Source organism: Oryzias melastigma, linkage group LG3 (genome assembly GCF_002922805.2).
Source record: "Oryzias melastigma strain HK-1 linkage group LG3, ASM292280v2, whole genome shotgun sequence".
In the NCBI taxonomy this organism is placed as follows: domain Eukaryota; kingdom Metazoa; phylum Chordata; class Actinopteri; order Beloniformes; family Adrianichthyidae; genus Oryzias; species Oryzias melastigma.
The window spans coordinates 20566976-20583376 of NC_050514.1; the positions used below are offsets into that span (position 1 = coordinate 20566976).

At 39.3% G+C, this 16401-nt stretch overlaps 1 protein-coding gene across 1 annotated transcript; it reads right to left on the reverse strand.

Moving 5' to 3' along the window:
* Window positions 1-5543: 5543 nt before the first annotated feature.
* On the reverse strand, window positions 5544-11593 carry rcn1 (reticulocalbin 1, EF-hand calcium binding domain). The gene is made up of 6 exons (XM_024296155.2): window positions 11091-11593; window positions 10219-10412; window positions 9950-10128; window positions 7327-7387; window positions 6797-6996; window positions 5544-6653 (listed from the first exon to the last, which is right to left on the reverse strand). Exons 1-6 carry the CDS (start codon window positions 11309-11311, stop codon window positions 6546-6548), a joined length of 963 nt encoding a protein of 320 aa, XP_024151923.1. The 5' UTR covers window positions 11312-11593; the 3' UTR covers window positions 5544-6545.
* Between the last annotated feature and the right edge of the window lie 4808 nt (window positions 11594-16401).

Sequence of the window (16401 nt, forward strand, 5' to 3'; positions counted from 1 at the left end):
TTTTTTTTTTTTTAAGAAAAACTATTTCTGAGAAAATATTTGGAGAAAAGATTTCCATCCCATCAATATTACCTCTCACCTTAAAGCACAAACACACAGGGGGTAGGTGCATGCACACACGCCACCAGATGCCCTCTCAGCTGTACTACTGGCTGTTTGCCTGTAAGGGGTGTCAGCATGGGTAATCTCAGGTGACATACACCTGGTAATGCATAGCCCAAGACATCTGTAGGACAGCAGGCTCACAAGCATCCATATCCAAAAAGAAAAACAAGATATATCATTGAATTTACATGCAATTTCTTTTCTCTTTAAGGGATATTAACAAAAAAAAAGCATATTTTCTGGAATATAAGTTATTTTTTGGTATTTAATGAAATCTTTGTCATTTCATTCCATCATAGTCACAGTGCATCTAGCTCCCGTTCTGATTCTTAAGGAGAAAAAGACATTCTTCAACCTCTGGGAGCTGAAAGGTCACTGCCCATATAGCACACACACACCGACCTCTATGAGCCCCAAGGGATTGTTAACAAGGTCGAGGCCCCAGGGAGCAAACATCACAGATAAACTAGGGGCCCACATGCAAAAACAATGCTGTGCCAACAGGAGGCGCTGTCAGGGGCTGTTTGGATGTGAATTGAAGCATGCTTGTAGTTCTATTCCCCGACAGTATTCATCCTCCCCTCAGGCTAGCTCTCTTGTGCAGAGCTGCTGCTTTGCAGTCTGAGGGGCCTTGGGGTTCTTGGGGGTATTCCCTGTGGTGCAGCAGGAGGCCTGCGGGGCTCCAGTGTGCGGGGGCTTTGGGAATGCAGAAGCCTTGGGGGCCTGGAGCTCAGATGGAGCCTGGAAGGGGTGAATTTTCTCACTCGCAAAGTGGAGACGGCGCAGATCCAGAAAGACCGAGAGGGGAAAACACCTTGAGAGGAGGCCGTCAGATATGAAGGCAGCAGACGCAGAGTTCCCATGAGGGTACACAGACGCAGAAACATAAACACGCACATGCACGCATAGTCTTAACCTAAAAGGCGCATGTGGGCTGGCAAACACCCTCCATCCTCAGACATATTATCTTTTCTCCTCCCTTTGTTTTTTTTCTTCTGTCTCCTTTATTTCGTGGAATGATATTAATTCCTAACAGGATTAGATGTTTTCAATCATGTGAGGTACAAGATCATAAACCGACCCAAGCTCCCTGGGGATCGGTAGGATGGGAAAGGCTTCCTCTCCCCACTCCTCGCCTCCTTCCCAGAGGTATCCAGATGCTGGAAAACATGGGTGAGAGGGATGCTGAGATAGAAGGAGATACGCGTGATAAATGGAGCGAAAGAGCCGTTTTGTCCAAAGACATCAAGTCTCACTGGGACAGCACCGTCTCCACTGCGGTGTTGTGGACTGCGAGACAACCGTGGGTAACTCTGCCCATCTTTTAATTAAAAGAGGAAAAGTTTATTGCGGTTTAAATCACCTAAAATATGCAGCGGCCTGTCAGAATGAATGGGTGACTAAAGCTGTTTGAAACTGATTTTGAGTCATCCCATGACCTCAGTTCAAAGGGTTCCCATTTCTCAAAAGGCACTCACAATTAGTTACTAACTCACTAAGTTCACGGTTCTTAAATTCAAATCTACAGCTCTTTATAGCCCACTCTCTAATTGTGTAGTCATTAAGGGACGATTTCTTATCTACATTGTGTTGATGGTGCATAAAAACTCATGATGATAGATGAGCACACATGTGCACATCTTAAAAAGATAGAAAGGTGAGTATTTAATTCTCATTCGCCACCACTAGGAGGAGTCACATCCTGTTGTGAGTAGAGGAACCAAATTTTGTGAGCTTGTGTTTATGGAACAAACACTCAAAGGTTAGCAGGTGGAACCTCACAGTTGGGAAAAAAAATTACCTGAATCTGATGGAAATATTACTTTGCACTTGTAGCACTGTAATATCACCCCCAGAAAACCTCTGTTTCTGTTTTCTTCATTTTACAAGTTCTTCATTAAAAAAAAAAATCTATATCAGGAATAAAAACTCCTCTGAGGGTTTTAATTTGTGCTTCCTATTGCCATTTCAGCAATACATTAGCAATCAGTCCTCGATGAGAAGCACAAAACGCAGCATGCAACTCCATCGGTCATGTTAGTCTGTATAATATCGTCATTCAAAAAGCTCAGCAACAAATAAAGAAGAGTTTTTATTACATTTATGGGGAAAAAATAGGATTAGAAATGCATAAAGAACTCAAATATAACAGAAAACAAACAATCAACAGAAAAAGATTTATCAAAGTTACATTACAAAACGAGGGCACCACAGATTTAACAGAAAAGACAGGAATGCCAAGAAGGGCGGCAAATTGAGTGGACTGTTATGTGTTTTTGCGCTGACTGTTTAATCGCTGCAGTGAAATGAGTTTTGCTGTTGTTAATTACTGATGAGGAAACAGAAGGACAGAATACGAAGGAGGTTGTTGGTAGACGAGAGTAAATGAAATTCTTTCTGGATGCTTGTTTCGCTCCACACTTTATGAGCTTACTCTCCCACTGTCTGTCCTCAGCTGGAGGGCTCATTATTATCAGAGGAGATGGGCTGATCGATGCAGACACTCATATGAAAGCCGTCCGAAGGCATTACAGTGTACACACTCCCCCAGTGTGAATGATTAGGTCCCCCGCATAAACACGAGGGGAAGACTGCTAAACATAGCCATTGGGCAGCAAGTTTGTGTGCCCCCACCCACTGCAGGCAAACACAAATTTGGTTCATTTACATCTCTGTGGGCCACTAATACTCATCCACCTTCACTCACACATTGTCCATGACACATAGATGCACCACGACACATGACAAAGCTCATATGCTCTCTAGAGGAAGTGCAGTCAGGGACTTAGTATTATAAGGCTCCCAATTATTCAAATGAATGACAAAAGACTGACCCCGCATTCTCAAGTGAGGCAACAGAGCACCCATTATATTATCCAACAAGACCAAAAATAGCTAATGTCACTATGGACGACACCTCATCTGTAGACGGTCATCAGACCTGGAGCATTTTTTAGATAGACAAAAAAATTAGGAATAAATTTGCATTTTGAGATGACAATGTAAACGCAAAGCAATGCCAGAGTCTGGTTAACAGTTGTAATGACGTTTTAAAGTCACTGCTCTTTTTCAAAGCCTGTACAATTACCGTCAAGAGTAACTTCTGTAAGCATTACAAGTTAAGAAGAAAAACGACTTTTTTGCACTTTTGGCTTCTGGTCTTAGAGAAATTTTAAAGAAGGTTTCCATGTGATAACAGTATAGGACAGTCTACACATACATGCTTGTCGTTTGTTCCTAATGAGCTTTATCGCATTGGTCCCGCTTGACTTGTCTTGCTAACTGGCACACATATATCCATATGTTCCACATGAGCAGGCAGAGGGGACAGACTGGGTGGCAGAGCTGCTTTCTCAGTTACATCTGAGAGTTTTACTGCAACAGCCAGCAGCAACAACAAGTCAGCTTAACTCCATCTCTGCTGTGTTTGGAATCTGCATGGAGTTTGGAGAAGTGTTAACCGAATACAGATTTCTTTATGTTCAGTTAGCCAGGAGTCCAGTGAAGACTAATGTTTCGAAGAGCCATAGTTTCTGTCTGGAGCATTCAATGTGGCATGAAAGGATATTTTTCAAATGAAAATAGGAGATTAGCTAACTTTGCCAAGTCTGTTTAGCTTTTTAAAGAAAAAGATCATATAAAGTTACACTAATATGCCTAATAATACAGCTGATATAAAGTCACTTGCCTTGTTTGGAGGAAGAAGAATGACTACCATTCCAAGAACACCCTCACCTCTGTGAGCATGGAGGTGATAGCATCATATTATGGGGGTGTTTTTTTTGCACATGGGACAACCGCACTGTATTAAGGAGTAAATGACCGGGGTATTGAAAGATTTTGGGGAACAACCTCCTTCCCTCAGTTAGAACACTGAAGATGGGTCGTGAGTGGATCTTCCAACAAGACAATACCCCAAAGCACACAACCAAGATGAATGAACGAACGAATGAATGAAGACATAGTAGTAAGGAGTGGCCCATAAGAAGCATATCAAGGTTCTGGAGTGGCCAGACCTAAACCACATAGAAAATCTTTGGAGGTAGGGTATCTCATTGACAGCCCAGGATAATGACTGATCTAGAGAAGATCTGCGTGGAGGAGTGGGGCAAAATCCCTTTTGCAGTGTGTGCAAACATGGTGAACAACTACAGGAAATGTTTGTCTAATATAGTTGCAAACAAAAGCTATTGTACCAAATACTAACATTGATTTTCTCAGGTGTTCAAATGCTTATTTGCAACTGTAGCATGAAAATAAATAAATTTTAAAAATGCAATGTGATTTTAATTTTTTTTAGATTATATCTCTCACAGTGGACACCCTCCAAAAACAATCATTTATGACCCCTCCACAATTTCTAAGAGGGAGAATTTGGAAAATAGAAAGGTGTTTAAAAACTTATATCCCTAAATGTATCAGTTGGCATAGAGCTGGCAGATACACTGTACCTTTATTGCTCAAATTTGGACAAAAACTACTGGTACATTTACCAAGTAATTTTCATGGCAAAGACACTTAGCCAATTGTTTGAAGTTTCCAGAATTTGGTTGCTATCTGGTCAATACGTACTTAATAATCAAAGTTTATTTTTTAGAGTCATAATCTGAACATTTTTTGTGCACTAAGACATTACAGTTAATGGCAGAGGAAGAATGTTAATTGTATTTCTGGCCCTTCAAGCAGGTATGATAGTACTGTTGCTAGGACTCTATTGTCTCTAAACCAGTTGTGAAAAACTAGCATGGGCTCCAAGATAATATTGAACTAGGACAAGAGTATATGTGGATGAACATGTTCCTACTTGTACACTCAGTTTAACAAAAAAATCTCCAACCAATCCATTATCATTTCTAATAATAGTGAACTCTATCTCTGAACACTTCTTTGGTGAAGGGTTTGCCAAAGATTCTGGTCATTAAGGCCCCTGGTTCTGAAAGCGTTCTGTGTAACTCCTTATGGACCTGCTCAGGCAGCTTGATGGTCTTTAAGCTCTTTGACTTTTAGGCCTAATCATTTAAAAGCAAACTCACTACTTTGAATGCTTTAGAGCTGCTTTGCAGACTTTCTCCAAACTCTTACCCCAGTAATTGGATCAAGAAACTAGAGGTATCTCTCACATGAAATTCCATTTTTGACCTTGGCAAAGGCTTATGTGCTGGAATATGGCAGAATTCTTTCCTTCTCCTGTTCTACTTCTTCTCTAGGTGGATAATAATAGACAGTTCCCAATGTCTAGTTACCTTAGAAAGGCTGACACATTTTCTTGTGCTGAACTACATCACTAAACAAGACTGGTCAAAGCAGTGGCTTAGTTTTTGGAAACAAATTTTCAACAATGAAAGTTAATAATCAGTTTTGATCGACCTATTTCTTTGGCTTTTAATAAACTCCATCACATTTATGGTAATCTGAAAAATAAGTGTTGAGACGGTAAATCCTGCAGTACAAGGTACCTCTTATTTTATTAAAGTTTGTGGTCATGTTCGTGTCACAAAAAAGGAGCGTTAACCAAAAAAAACTAAGACAACAATCACAAGCCATGGAACATGATATGACAATTTAGTCCTCTTGATTTATTCTATGCATTCATTGAACTATTGTTTGAACAAAATGAGCAAAAATGAGCTAAAATCCACATTCACAAAGCAGAAAGGCAAGAGCATCTAAAACACTTATTATATTAAACACAGGATGAAACCAAGCAACTAGCACTGCGTTGTTTTTCTACATTGGACCATTAAAAAAATAAACAATAGCAAGTAAAGAAATTTCTAACTTATATGGTGAAAGGAAAGAAAAAGTTTAATTTTACTATTTAACAAGAACATGCAGAAAGGACACAAATAAATACAACTTAAAAAAGGCAGAAAAAGGTTGTTCACAGGCTAAATCAAAATCAGATGTGTGCAAAAACCCCATGCCACATAACAAGTTAGCTAATATGTTAAAGCATTTTTAAAAAGTAAACAGATTTATGAAAGTGTAAACAAACACTGTATTTAACAAAAAACTATAGCTCTTAAACTAACTTTTAAAGAAAACGGCTTAATAAATAGAACCATACTTTATGCTTTAAAACAGGTTTTCACATTAGCATTTCTATCACAAACTCTTCCTGTACCTGAAAGTGACAGATTCAGACCATCTATGCAGATCTCTAAGGCAGTGAGGACTGCTGTGACGAGGCTGGAAGGCACAACTTGATGCTGAGGAAGTCCTCTGGCTCTGACTTTGCTCCTGAATGTCAGAAACTAAATCAAGAATGAAACAGACCTCTCACGTTAGTGTGGTTCACTGACTCTTATCAGTCTGATCAATCTGTACACACAGCATCAGTTTGAGATTCCCACAAGTGGGAAGGATGGACTGATATGAGCCTCGATGGGAGCAAAAGTCTGTGATTCATGATCAAAAATCCTCCTTGTGCTCAAGACACTTTAGAGCTCATCGTGGCTCCTGGTGAGATCCTCTCCATAGTTGGTGGCCTGACTTCCTACAAACATGTTCCAGTTCTCAAGAATCTCCTCTTTGGTCAGCTTCTGGTCCTGAATAGGAGGAAAAGAGAGCCGCAAGTTAAGATAAGTATCCAAAAGGTAAACACAAAGTATCTAAATTAATCAGATATGCAGAGAAAATATTTTAAGAAAGACTTTATAGACACAAACAACAGAAACAGATCCAAACAGACCTTATCCTGGTCGGATTCATACACTAGATGTCGGGCCTCTGCCTGGGCATGGTCATAGTCTTGAGGCATGATCCAGTGGCGGATTTCATCCTTATCCATTTTTCCATCCTTGTTTAGGTCCCGGAAGTCTGAAAACTGCTCCCGCTCAGTTTTTACCCAGTCTGGTTCTGGACCGCCCTCCTCATGTGAAAACATGTCAGCTTAACCAGAACAAATGAAGAAAAAAAAAACATTTATAATGGGACACCAATAAAACAATATATCAATGTTTCTGCTGTTTTAGAGTAACTGTTTAATTCCAATAAATATTATAATCCAAAAAAAACCTTAAAAATCAACATAATAGCTAATAGTTGTTCCTGTCTCCCAACATCTCTTAAAAAAAAAAAAGGAAAAAAAAATTCCCCGAACGTCATTTCTTCTAATCCCATGTTATGGTAGAATGATACCCAACAGATGGCCTAAAAGTTGCATGCAAAGTATCTGATCTTTGTCATTTAAATTAATTTTCTTAAAATGATCTAACTTACCAATGTACTCATCCTCATCCACGTGCCCATCGCCGTTCTTGTCGATGTCCTCCAGCGTTTCCTGCATCCACAACAAGTTAATGTCGTCATTAACGGGAAACAAGGGTCAAGTGTAGTAGAGCTTCTGCTGTGAGTAGCAGTTCTGTTAGATAACGCTGCCTCAGGCTGCTCAAGTGAATGAACATTTGAGTTCAGCTTACATCCAAGCTGGCAGCCTAAAACTGCAATTACAATGTAGCCACTGACAGCCTAACTCTGTGCATTTAGAGATGATTTACACTTTTTTTTTAGTAAATGGAATTTGGTGCTTTTCCCTCATTCCAATTTGTGACTTAATTAAAGGTATAGCGTGCAAGCTTATTATTACTTGTGCAAATTTTCATGAATATTGCAAAAAAACATGTAAAATAACTACTTTATCAATATGAGATTCATTTTGGTTCTAAATAAAAATTCATTTTTGTCAATCCCTTTGAATATTTAACAGCCATATTTTATCAAAACTACTGTAAATTAACAATAATGTGTATTTAAACATTTTTCTATAGGCACTTACTCAATATTAAAATTGTAAGTAAAAATAAGTTTTAAACTTTCTAAATCTATTGAGTCACGACTCCTTAAATTTATCAACAATTCAGAATTTCATTAATTTAGAATTAAATCAATGAAAAGTTGATTGTTAAATCAATGTATTTAAAGTCCATATTGAATGGTTGCAAAAAAAAACTATAATATTTTTTTGCTATTAACTTTATAAAGTTTGCTGATAAAATGTTGAAAAGTAATTCCTCAATTTCCGGGTCAAATATTCCTTCTTTGACAACATCAAGTATTGATGCAGCTCATGTGACTTTAGTGACTCGTCAATAGTCAATCCGTATGAAAACAGTCCGTCTTTCCAACAGGAACCTTAACAGGACAAACCAGAGAGTGAATCCTGACCCAGGAATGTGTCTGAGATCTCTGGTAAGAAAGAAATCTTTACTGCTGAGAGAAAACCTGCTCATTCTGTTTACTGAGGTGGTCAGAGGAGACGACCAGGTGGCGGCTGAAACAAAGAATCACAGCAGAGCACATTTCTTTTGGCTGGATGCTGTATCATTTCAAAAAGGCAAACTGGGGTGACATTAAACCATTTAACCCACAAACATTCAGCTTTTCTTCACGCCAGAGGCTGAATGACATCCAATCCTCACACTAAAGACTCCAGAAACACAAGGAGTTGAGCATCTTTTATGTAAAACTGCTGCTTCTGCACATTTGACTTTTTCACCTGTTCACGCACATCTAACTACAGCTCATTAGTTTTCCACTGGCTCTGCAGAAGCCTGATAATGACAGTCACTTCACTAGGTTTTGTAGGAAAGAGAAACTTTAAAGATCTCTGCGCCAACAGTCCCACACACAAACCAGAAATGTATTTCTAATAAGCTACTGCCACTGTACAGAAAATGTGTCTTTAAAAAGGGCTTTATGATTTCTGGTTAAAAACTCCATAGCAATTAAAAGACCACAGGGAACGATTTTACAATAGAAAATATATAGTTAGAGTGGGACTTTAAAGACCTACTTCAAGGAAAATTGTGGTTCTGGTGTTTTTAACATGTTCTTGTGGCATTTTTTTTGAAGATGGGGTTCATTTATAAAGAAAACGAAGCTCAAAATTGTATTTCTGAGTATTTCTTCATACAAATTGTTGTGAATCATTTTTAAAAAAATCATATTTAAAAGATCACTGGGAACGCTTTTACAACAGATCAGAAGATGATCGGAGCAGATCTATAAATTCTGTGTATAACATTTATTGGTATAAGTGGAAGTGAAATACTTTCTGAAAGCAGAAAAACTTTAGGACTCAAATTTCCATAAAGCAGCGTGCATCAGAAAAGCACAGGTTGTTCAAATATACTATTACCAGCTCGCAAATGCTGTGATGGTGTTAAACAATGCCGCTCTCTTATCATAGAAGTGCTCAGTAAAGAGGACCCTGGGAGCAGAGAGTGGAAACAAATGTAAAGCAGACGTTTCAACAGAGCATACTGTTACGAATGAGTGCCTGGGCGAGTATTTAGCACTTAAAGGGGGAACTTTTAATTCCACCCTGAAACTGCAGAACAAGCTCAACACCGTGTTCTTTGTGTCGCTGTACGTCCTCCTAATGTTTCACCATTAAAGACTGCATTGGCTCTAAGGTTTAGATGAAAGGTCTCTAATCTTTCACCAGCTTCAATCTCCATCGGTGATGGCTGGTGCTTGTTCTGGTAACATTCAGCAGCGTGATAAAAACCAGATTAAAAATTAACTCGGTCAAATGGGTGGTACAACTTTTATGAAGAATGGTGCATCACTGGTAACATTTACTATGTCACTGTTCTACGAAGCCAAATTTATATTTTAAAATTGACTCGGAACTGGGACGGCCTGCTCATTCCCTCAGACATGTTCCAGAATAAAAAAAAAGAGGAATTCAGGGGCTCAATCATGTCAGTGTTTTAAAATTTCATTAGAAAGTCATTCAAATTGCAGATTGAACAGAAAATGACACAATCCTGATGTTAGGCAATAAGATCTCCCATTAATTTGCTGCAGCTTTGCACACTTTGATTCCAGGGGGGCTCACCTGAACCACAATATCCTTCATGTGATCGAACTCCTCCGGGTGGAGGAAGGAGGTGAACTCCTCCTTGTCTGCTGCCATGTCACCATTCAGATCAGCTGCTTTAAATCTCCTCTCATCTCGAGGAAGCATCTTCTTGAAGCTGAATTGGTCTTTGTCATCCTGAAACTCCTCAGGGTTAGCTAAAATTAAAAAAATAAATGAATAAACAACAGGGTTAGAAAACATTTTCGATAAGCTTCGCTATTGAACAAGGAGAAGGCACCTCGTACCGAGATAGTATCCATAAGTGGCTTGCTTGTATTCATCCCACGAGATTCGGTTGTCCTTGTTCAGGTCATAATCTGTCCACACCTTCGCCACGTTTTCATACACGTAACGCTTCTGGACTCGTTTGATCCAGTCTTTGAGTTCGGCTGTGGTGATGTAACCGTCTCCGTCGCCGTCTATTCGGTCTACGATTTTCCTAAGGAGAGGCAGAAAACAAAAATATACATTCATTGACGAACTATCGCCGAACAATAAAAAAGAATTTCAATTTTGTAAATGTCAGTACAGCTATGGAAGTGAGGGCCAAACACTTTTACCACAATCACTCCAGAGGGAGGAGCGAGAAAACCCAATTCAGTTAAATTTGCTCTGCAGCTATGGTATAATCTTAGACTTGGGGTTGCCACGTTGTGATGCTGCGGGGGTCCTCCCACTGTTCACACCACAGGAAGGGGAGCCTCCCCAGCCAGTGGATGACTCTGCCAACATGTCACCAATGCAGAGGTGGAGGGAGAAAGTACTCAGTGGGAAGAGGAGGAAAAAAGCTGACAATGTGATGGTGACAGGAGAACACTTTACCTGCAGCTTTTTAAATAGCTATTTAGAATTTCTGCAAGGCAATTAACCCCTTTGGAGAGTGCGAGCGTGTGAATGGAGTTAACAGATTTGCTGGCATGTACATCTTCCAAAAGCACATGTGCTCGTGTTGTTCAAATTTTCATAACCTCAGCAGTGACACGCAACACTCCAAAGGAAGTGTGTTTGATAAAACAAAGACTCAACACAGCCTGCGGCGTCTTTTTCTGCTAATGTATGAAAGTCAGCTCATATCTCAGAGCTGCAGAGGTTTTGTTTTGTTTATTTTTTGTCTTACCCAAGTCTGTCCCTGCTCTCCTCAGGCGTGAGCTGGTCGAAGGTTTTCGCGTCCTCTTTACCCAGAAAGGCCTCATGGTCGTACTGGAAACTCTTGTTGTCTTCGTGGGCTTGCCTGCTCAGTTCTGGGTCGCGAATAACCCGCTCTTTTCGTATCGTCGGCTTTGCCTGCGCCACAACCGCACAAAGAAGCACAACGCACGACAAGCTGAAGCCAGCCATCAGTCTCTGGGCGGATGAAGACTCCTCTGAGGCCGAACCAGAGCTCCTCTCTACAACCGTGATGCTAAAGTAGCCAAACGGAGGAGCAGTTACTCTCCTGTAAACTTTAAATCTTCTCGAACGGGAGAAGGACTCACAAACTACACGTTTAATATCACTTCCTTCTGCAGACAGGTTCACAGCTCTCCCTCCAGTCCTTTCAAACCCACTTTGGGAAAATCCTGTCCTCTTTCCTAAGGGAAGGGACGCAATCAGGCCGGGACTTCCGGTTTCATGGCGCGCAGCCAATCAGAATGTCCGTTTGACGGCTCCCGCCAATGTAAGGAAGAATCTGATTGGTCCGCAAGACGTTCGAAACAGGAGAGGGTTTCAGGCGCCACGTTGCAAGTGAACGCTTGTGAGGGAAAACAGCAGCAGCAAGGTTGAAGGTCCTAATAAGTATTCGAGATTATTACGAGACTGTGAAGGACTTTCGTGTGTGTTCATACACTAGTGATGTGCGAGTCGTGAACGAATCGTTCAAAACTCCATTTAGGGAGAACGCAATGCTTCAGTCAAGATTTGTGCACAAATTCAGATTTTGCACACAATTATAAGAGTAGTGCATGTGTTGAAACCTCTCCTTTTTTAATGCATTATAATGATTATAACTGCAGTGAGCTGTTGATGCCTGACACCAGCACAAAGTAGTCTATTTAAGTGTACTTAGTCTATGCTAAAAGTGAATTAGTATACTTGGAGTATACTTTTTATATTGGCCTACTATCGATATATTGTAAATCAAAAATGTTCCAATTTAGTCTTAGAAAGTTTTTAGTTAGTATACTTCCTGCACTCCACGTACATGGTCTATAACAGGAACTGGCAATAAACTACAGCCCAAGGTCTATTAGACTATTCAATCTAGAACAAATTATTTTGATAGTCCCAATTAATGTTTTATTTTCCTTGTAATGCATCTGTGTCCCAGTAAATTGTGCAAATATAGATACATTGACTTTAAGCTAGGTGCAAAAAGTTATTCTGCATTCATGGTGTTGGAAGATTTGTTGTTATTCTAGCATTTATGTGGTAAATGCTTGAATAGTGCTTTTCTACCTTCCTCAAAGGCCTAAATCACTTTACAGTCACAGTCCCATTGACCCATTCACACACACATGGAAGGATGTGGCTCCACTGCCAAACACTGGTGCCAACCTTCCACCAGATGCAAGGTGGGCTTCAGTGACTTGCCCAAGGATACTTCGACAAGTGAGCAGGCAAGGCAGGGATTGAACCTGCAATCTTCCGATCAGAGTTCGGCCGCCCTACAGCTGCACCACGGCTGCCACATGGGTGTCTTGTTGAGTGAGACAGGAATTTTTCCGATCATCAGCTAAGATTGCGTTTTTTTCCCTAAGAGACATCAGCCCATTGATGCAATTGACACTAAAATTAAAACAAAAGTCAAAGTTTTGAAATAAAAACTCAAAAATGTTCTGTAATGTCTATTTTTAATCAAAATTAAAGGATGCTTTTGTCCAGATTCCATGTTAGTAATTTCTCTTATGAGGTGAATTACCAAATCATTCAGCCCTTCTGTCAAATTTTAGAACCGTTTGTGGCCAACAAGTCAAAAAGTTTGTCCACCTCTGGTCTAATACTTAAGTATACTTAAGAAAAAAAAACTTTAGGTGTTGGCAAACAGAATTTTCCAGCAATGTGCATTTTTTGTGTTGTTTTGTGACAGGAATCCACTTGGCCAAGCTTGACAAAGAATATTATTTTACTTAGCTGACAAACTTCCTCTTCTCAACTTGTAAACGATCACCGAAGGCAAACCAAAAAATCTTGTAGTCTGAGGCCGTGTGTGTATTTTCAGCGTTTTCTTGTGCGTCTTCCTAAATCTTTAAGCTTCCTGAAAGCAAAGATAGCTTATAGTTCCCTTGAGACGTGTCACATGTGCTGTTGTGGTCGGAAGATGCCTTTAACACAGCTGTCCTTTGTGGTGTAGCACATCTTACATGTCCTTCACAACTTCTATCAGTTTGTTTTAAAAAAGTCCTTGATAGCATTAGGGAACAGGAAAGTCTATGAATCACTCAACTGATAACATCATTTCTGCTGTGCGAAATTAATCACAGAAGTCTACATAAATCATAGCTGGAAACATTTTGCATGGAAGAAAATAAAAAACTAAACAACAGTATCTTGGTGAATATAATTATTTGATCTTGTGCTTAATAAAAAAAACATTTGAGTCAGAATCCAACAAATGAATGTATCTCCTCAAAGGCTATAACTTGTGTGTAAACTAGTCTTATTTCAAATTCTTATAAATATTAAGATTATTTAAATGACTATTATTAAAAATACAAATTGGACGTGTGCACAGTATTCTGTTTATGTGTGTGATTCTAATTCATATAAAAGGATAACTGGAAACAAAAGAAAAATTATATCAAAGATTTTTAGAACATGTTGATACTGACACCGTTAACTCGACTAGAGTACAACAGGGGAGTCAGGAACCTTTTACATTACTATTACATAATAGCAACAACTTCTGATATTTGGAGGCAATGTAAGGTTGGTCGTCTTTCCTGAGAGCACAATAACTGCCGGGCCTGGGGATTGTACCACCAACCACCTAAATGATGAACAGCTGCTCAATGCAGACCATAATTCAAGAAATGTTTTTAGAAGCTGACAGTGAATTAGGAAGTTTGAGAAGATCTTTATGTCTACTGTCCTCTATGATAGTGTTTTTATTTTTTTATTTTTTTTTTTAGGAAAGGATTGTGACTTTTATTTTTGTTGTTGGGTTACAAGCATTTACCAGGTTTTTACAGCTTTCACAACTTCCATCTTGAAAAAAAATTCTTTTGAAGAGTGTTTATGCTGAGAAAAAATACAACAGGCATAATTGGTTTCAGATACAGCACATTTGTTCATATGTGTGTACATGTTATTCACACAATGCAAGATCCTCAGTGGAGCATCAGTGAAAATGAAATGCACTAAATCTTTCATAACAATGAGGAGGTGAGCTTTAGCACCCCCTACTGGAGCTGCATATCTAGCAACAGTGATGCACAGTTCATAGAGGCAATACCTCAAGGGTGAAAGAGTGCATACTTTAGCATCAAGTCCTTGTTTTCTGTGTCATTTTTTTTTTTTACAAGAGTTTGCATACGGAGGTGGAGTGTTCATACTGAGGCTTCACAAAGACTTTGAGAAGAATCACATTACCCTGCCACATCTCAACATTCTGTAATACGGAGTAACACACTCCGTACACTGGAAACAACTTGCTGACACTGCCATGTCTAATCCTCCTTCATGAGTAGGAGAAAAATGTTTTTTGCCATTCATCATTAGCATAATAAGCCAGCACATGGCACTTTGCTGTTTTGCATAAATAGTACACCCTAGTTTATGATTATAAAGAGACCCTGGGGCTAACTAGCCTCTTTATTCAATTAATGCATACTTCATGTATTTAAATTAGGTCTGCCTGGTCAATTTGAATCAGTGTGGGGTGCTGACAAAAAGAAACACAACGGTTATTTTTCTAATGATATTTTGCTTCAAAGTATAGCAAAAATATATATATTTAATTGGAAAATGTACAAAAATACTGAGTGAAAAAAGCTGACATCTCATGTCAGAAATAATGCAGACGTATGTGATAGTTTGTTTGAGGTTGAATAGTTCAACAAGATCAAGACTAAAACCATTTAGGATCTTTGTGGTCAGACTGGAGCTTGTACACCTTTTGGGGCGTACAAGCTGGAGGTTACTTTCGAACAATAGCAGCCTGGATGAGCAACTGCAGGCACGAACGCCGAGGAAGGAGAGAGTGGATGGGAAGAGTGGCTTTCAACATGAATATTTCACTGTGGAACAGGGAGGGGACAGGAGGGGGGGCAGCTACAGGGGTGTTCAGTTAACCATGAGATTGCACACACTGCAGAACACATTTGGTTAATGTAATTAAGAAAACCCTATGGTGGCAGACATAGGGCATTAGTGTCCAGTAAAATACCACTGTTGTATTGTAGCCTTTTGCTGCCCCATTCTAACTGTCACTTTTGAATTTTATGTCATTTATAAATACATTTTCCTTGAACAATGAAAAAAGATCTATTCTTTTTTTAACATAAGGAATATTATCTTCATTTTTGTTTTCTTTTTAAAGAATCGTGGATTTTGTTGTGTTTTAGTGCGTATAGCCACACGAGGACTCGCGTACAGGAATAAGAAGTCAAACTTTCATAAGGACTTGCATGCTAACGGAAAAGCCCTGCAGGCAATGTGGTAGAAATGGAAAACTGAGCATATTTTTAAGTATAAGACAATTAAAGTTCAAAAGTTTGTCCAATAAGTTTAAACCAGAAGTATATATAAAGCTGTGACTCAAAGATGTAAGATTAAAAATAAAAGAAAAATATTTGGAGTTCTTGCTTTTCTTACCTCATCCGAATTTTATGTAGATTTCAGACTGAATGTACAGTGGAAAAACCAAGCAGAAAGCCTCTCATCTCTAAATTATCCACCACAAATTTCCTCTCCCTTGTGAATTTTCATAGTTGTAATAACTCGCCACCTATGCTATTCTAGAGAGATTAATAAACTTCTCATTGCTGCCACACAGGAGAAAAGAAACCTTTGCTCTGTTTAATGACAACTGTAAAGTGGAGGCAATCATGGGATGCCTCCCGTGACATTTTCCCGTTCCTGTCCGCTCCACTTATCTTAGACAAATGGCCGTGCCAGGCCACTATCGAGATGAAGCGCTTTCCCCGAGTCATTACGTCTGTCACTGGGGCCATTTCCATATTGAAAAATCTGAAACAATAAACGACGCCTGAGCCTTTAATAACTGTGAAGGAATCATAGTTGGAAAATTGCATTGAAGCTATAACCTTTTCTCCCTGTAATTAGATGACAGAAAGGTCCTGGTTTTAATTAAGTCAGCAATTTATAGTCACACAGCCATACCTCAGCATGCTGATTAGTATAGGAGGGACCACAGAGAAGCGTTGCTTCAGTTTGAACAGATTTGATCTAGTAATTACTGTGTTATATGGCAAAAGGCCGCGGCAAGT

Excerpts from the sequence above, each read along its gene's own strand:
- rcn1 (XM_024296155.2), bottom strand. The coding sequence starts at position 11,311 with ATGGCTGGCTTCAGCTTGTCGTGCGTTGTGCTTCTTTGTGCGGTTGTG. Across the intron at positions 10,413-11,090 it reads GAGAGCAGGGACAGACTTGG|GAAAATCGTAGACCGAATAG; the intron begins GTAAGACAAAAA and ends GCCTCTCCTTAG. Across the intron at positions 6,654-6,796 it reads ATGAATCCGACCAGGATAAG|GACCAGAAGCTGACCAAAGA; the intron begins GTCTGTTTGGAT and ends CCTCCTATTCAG.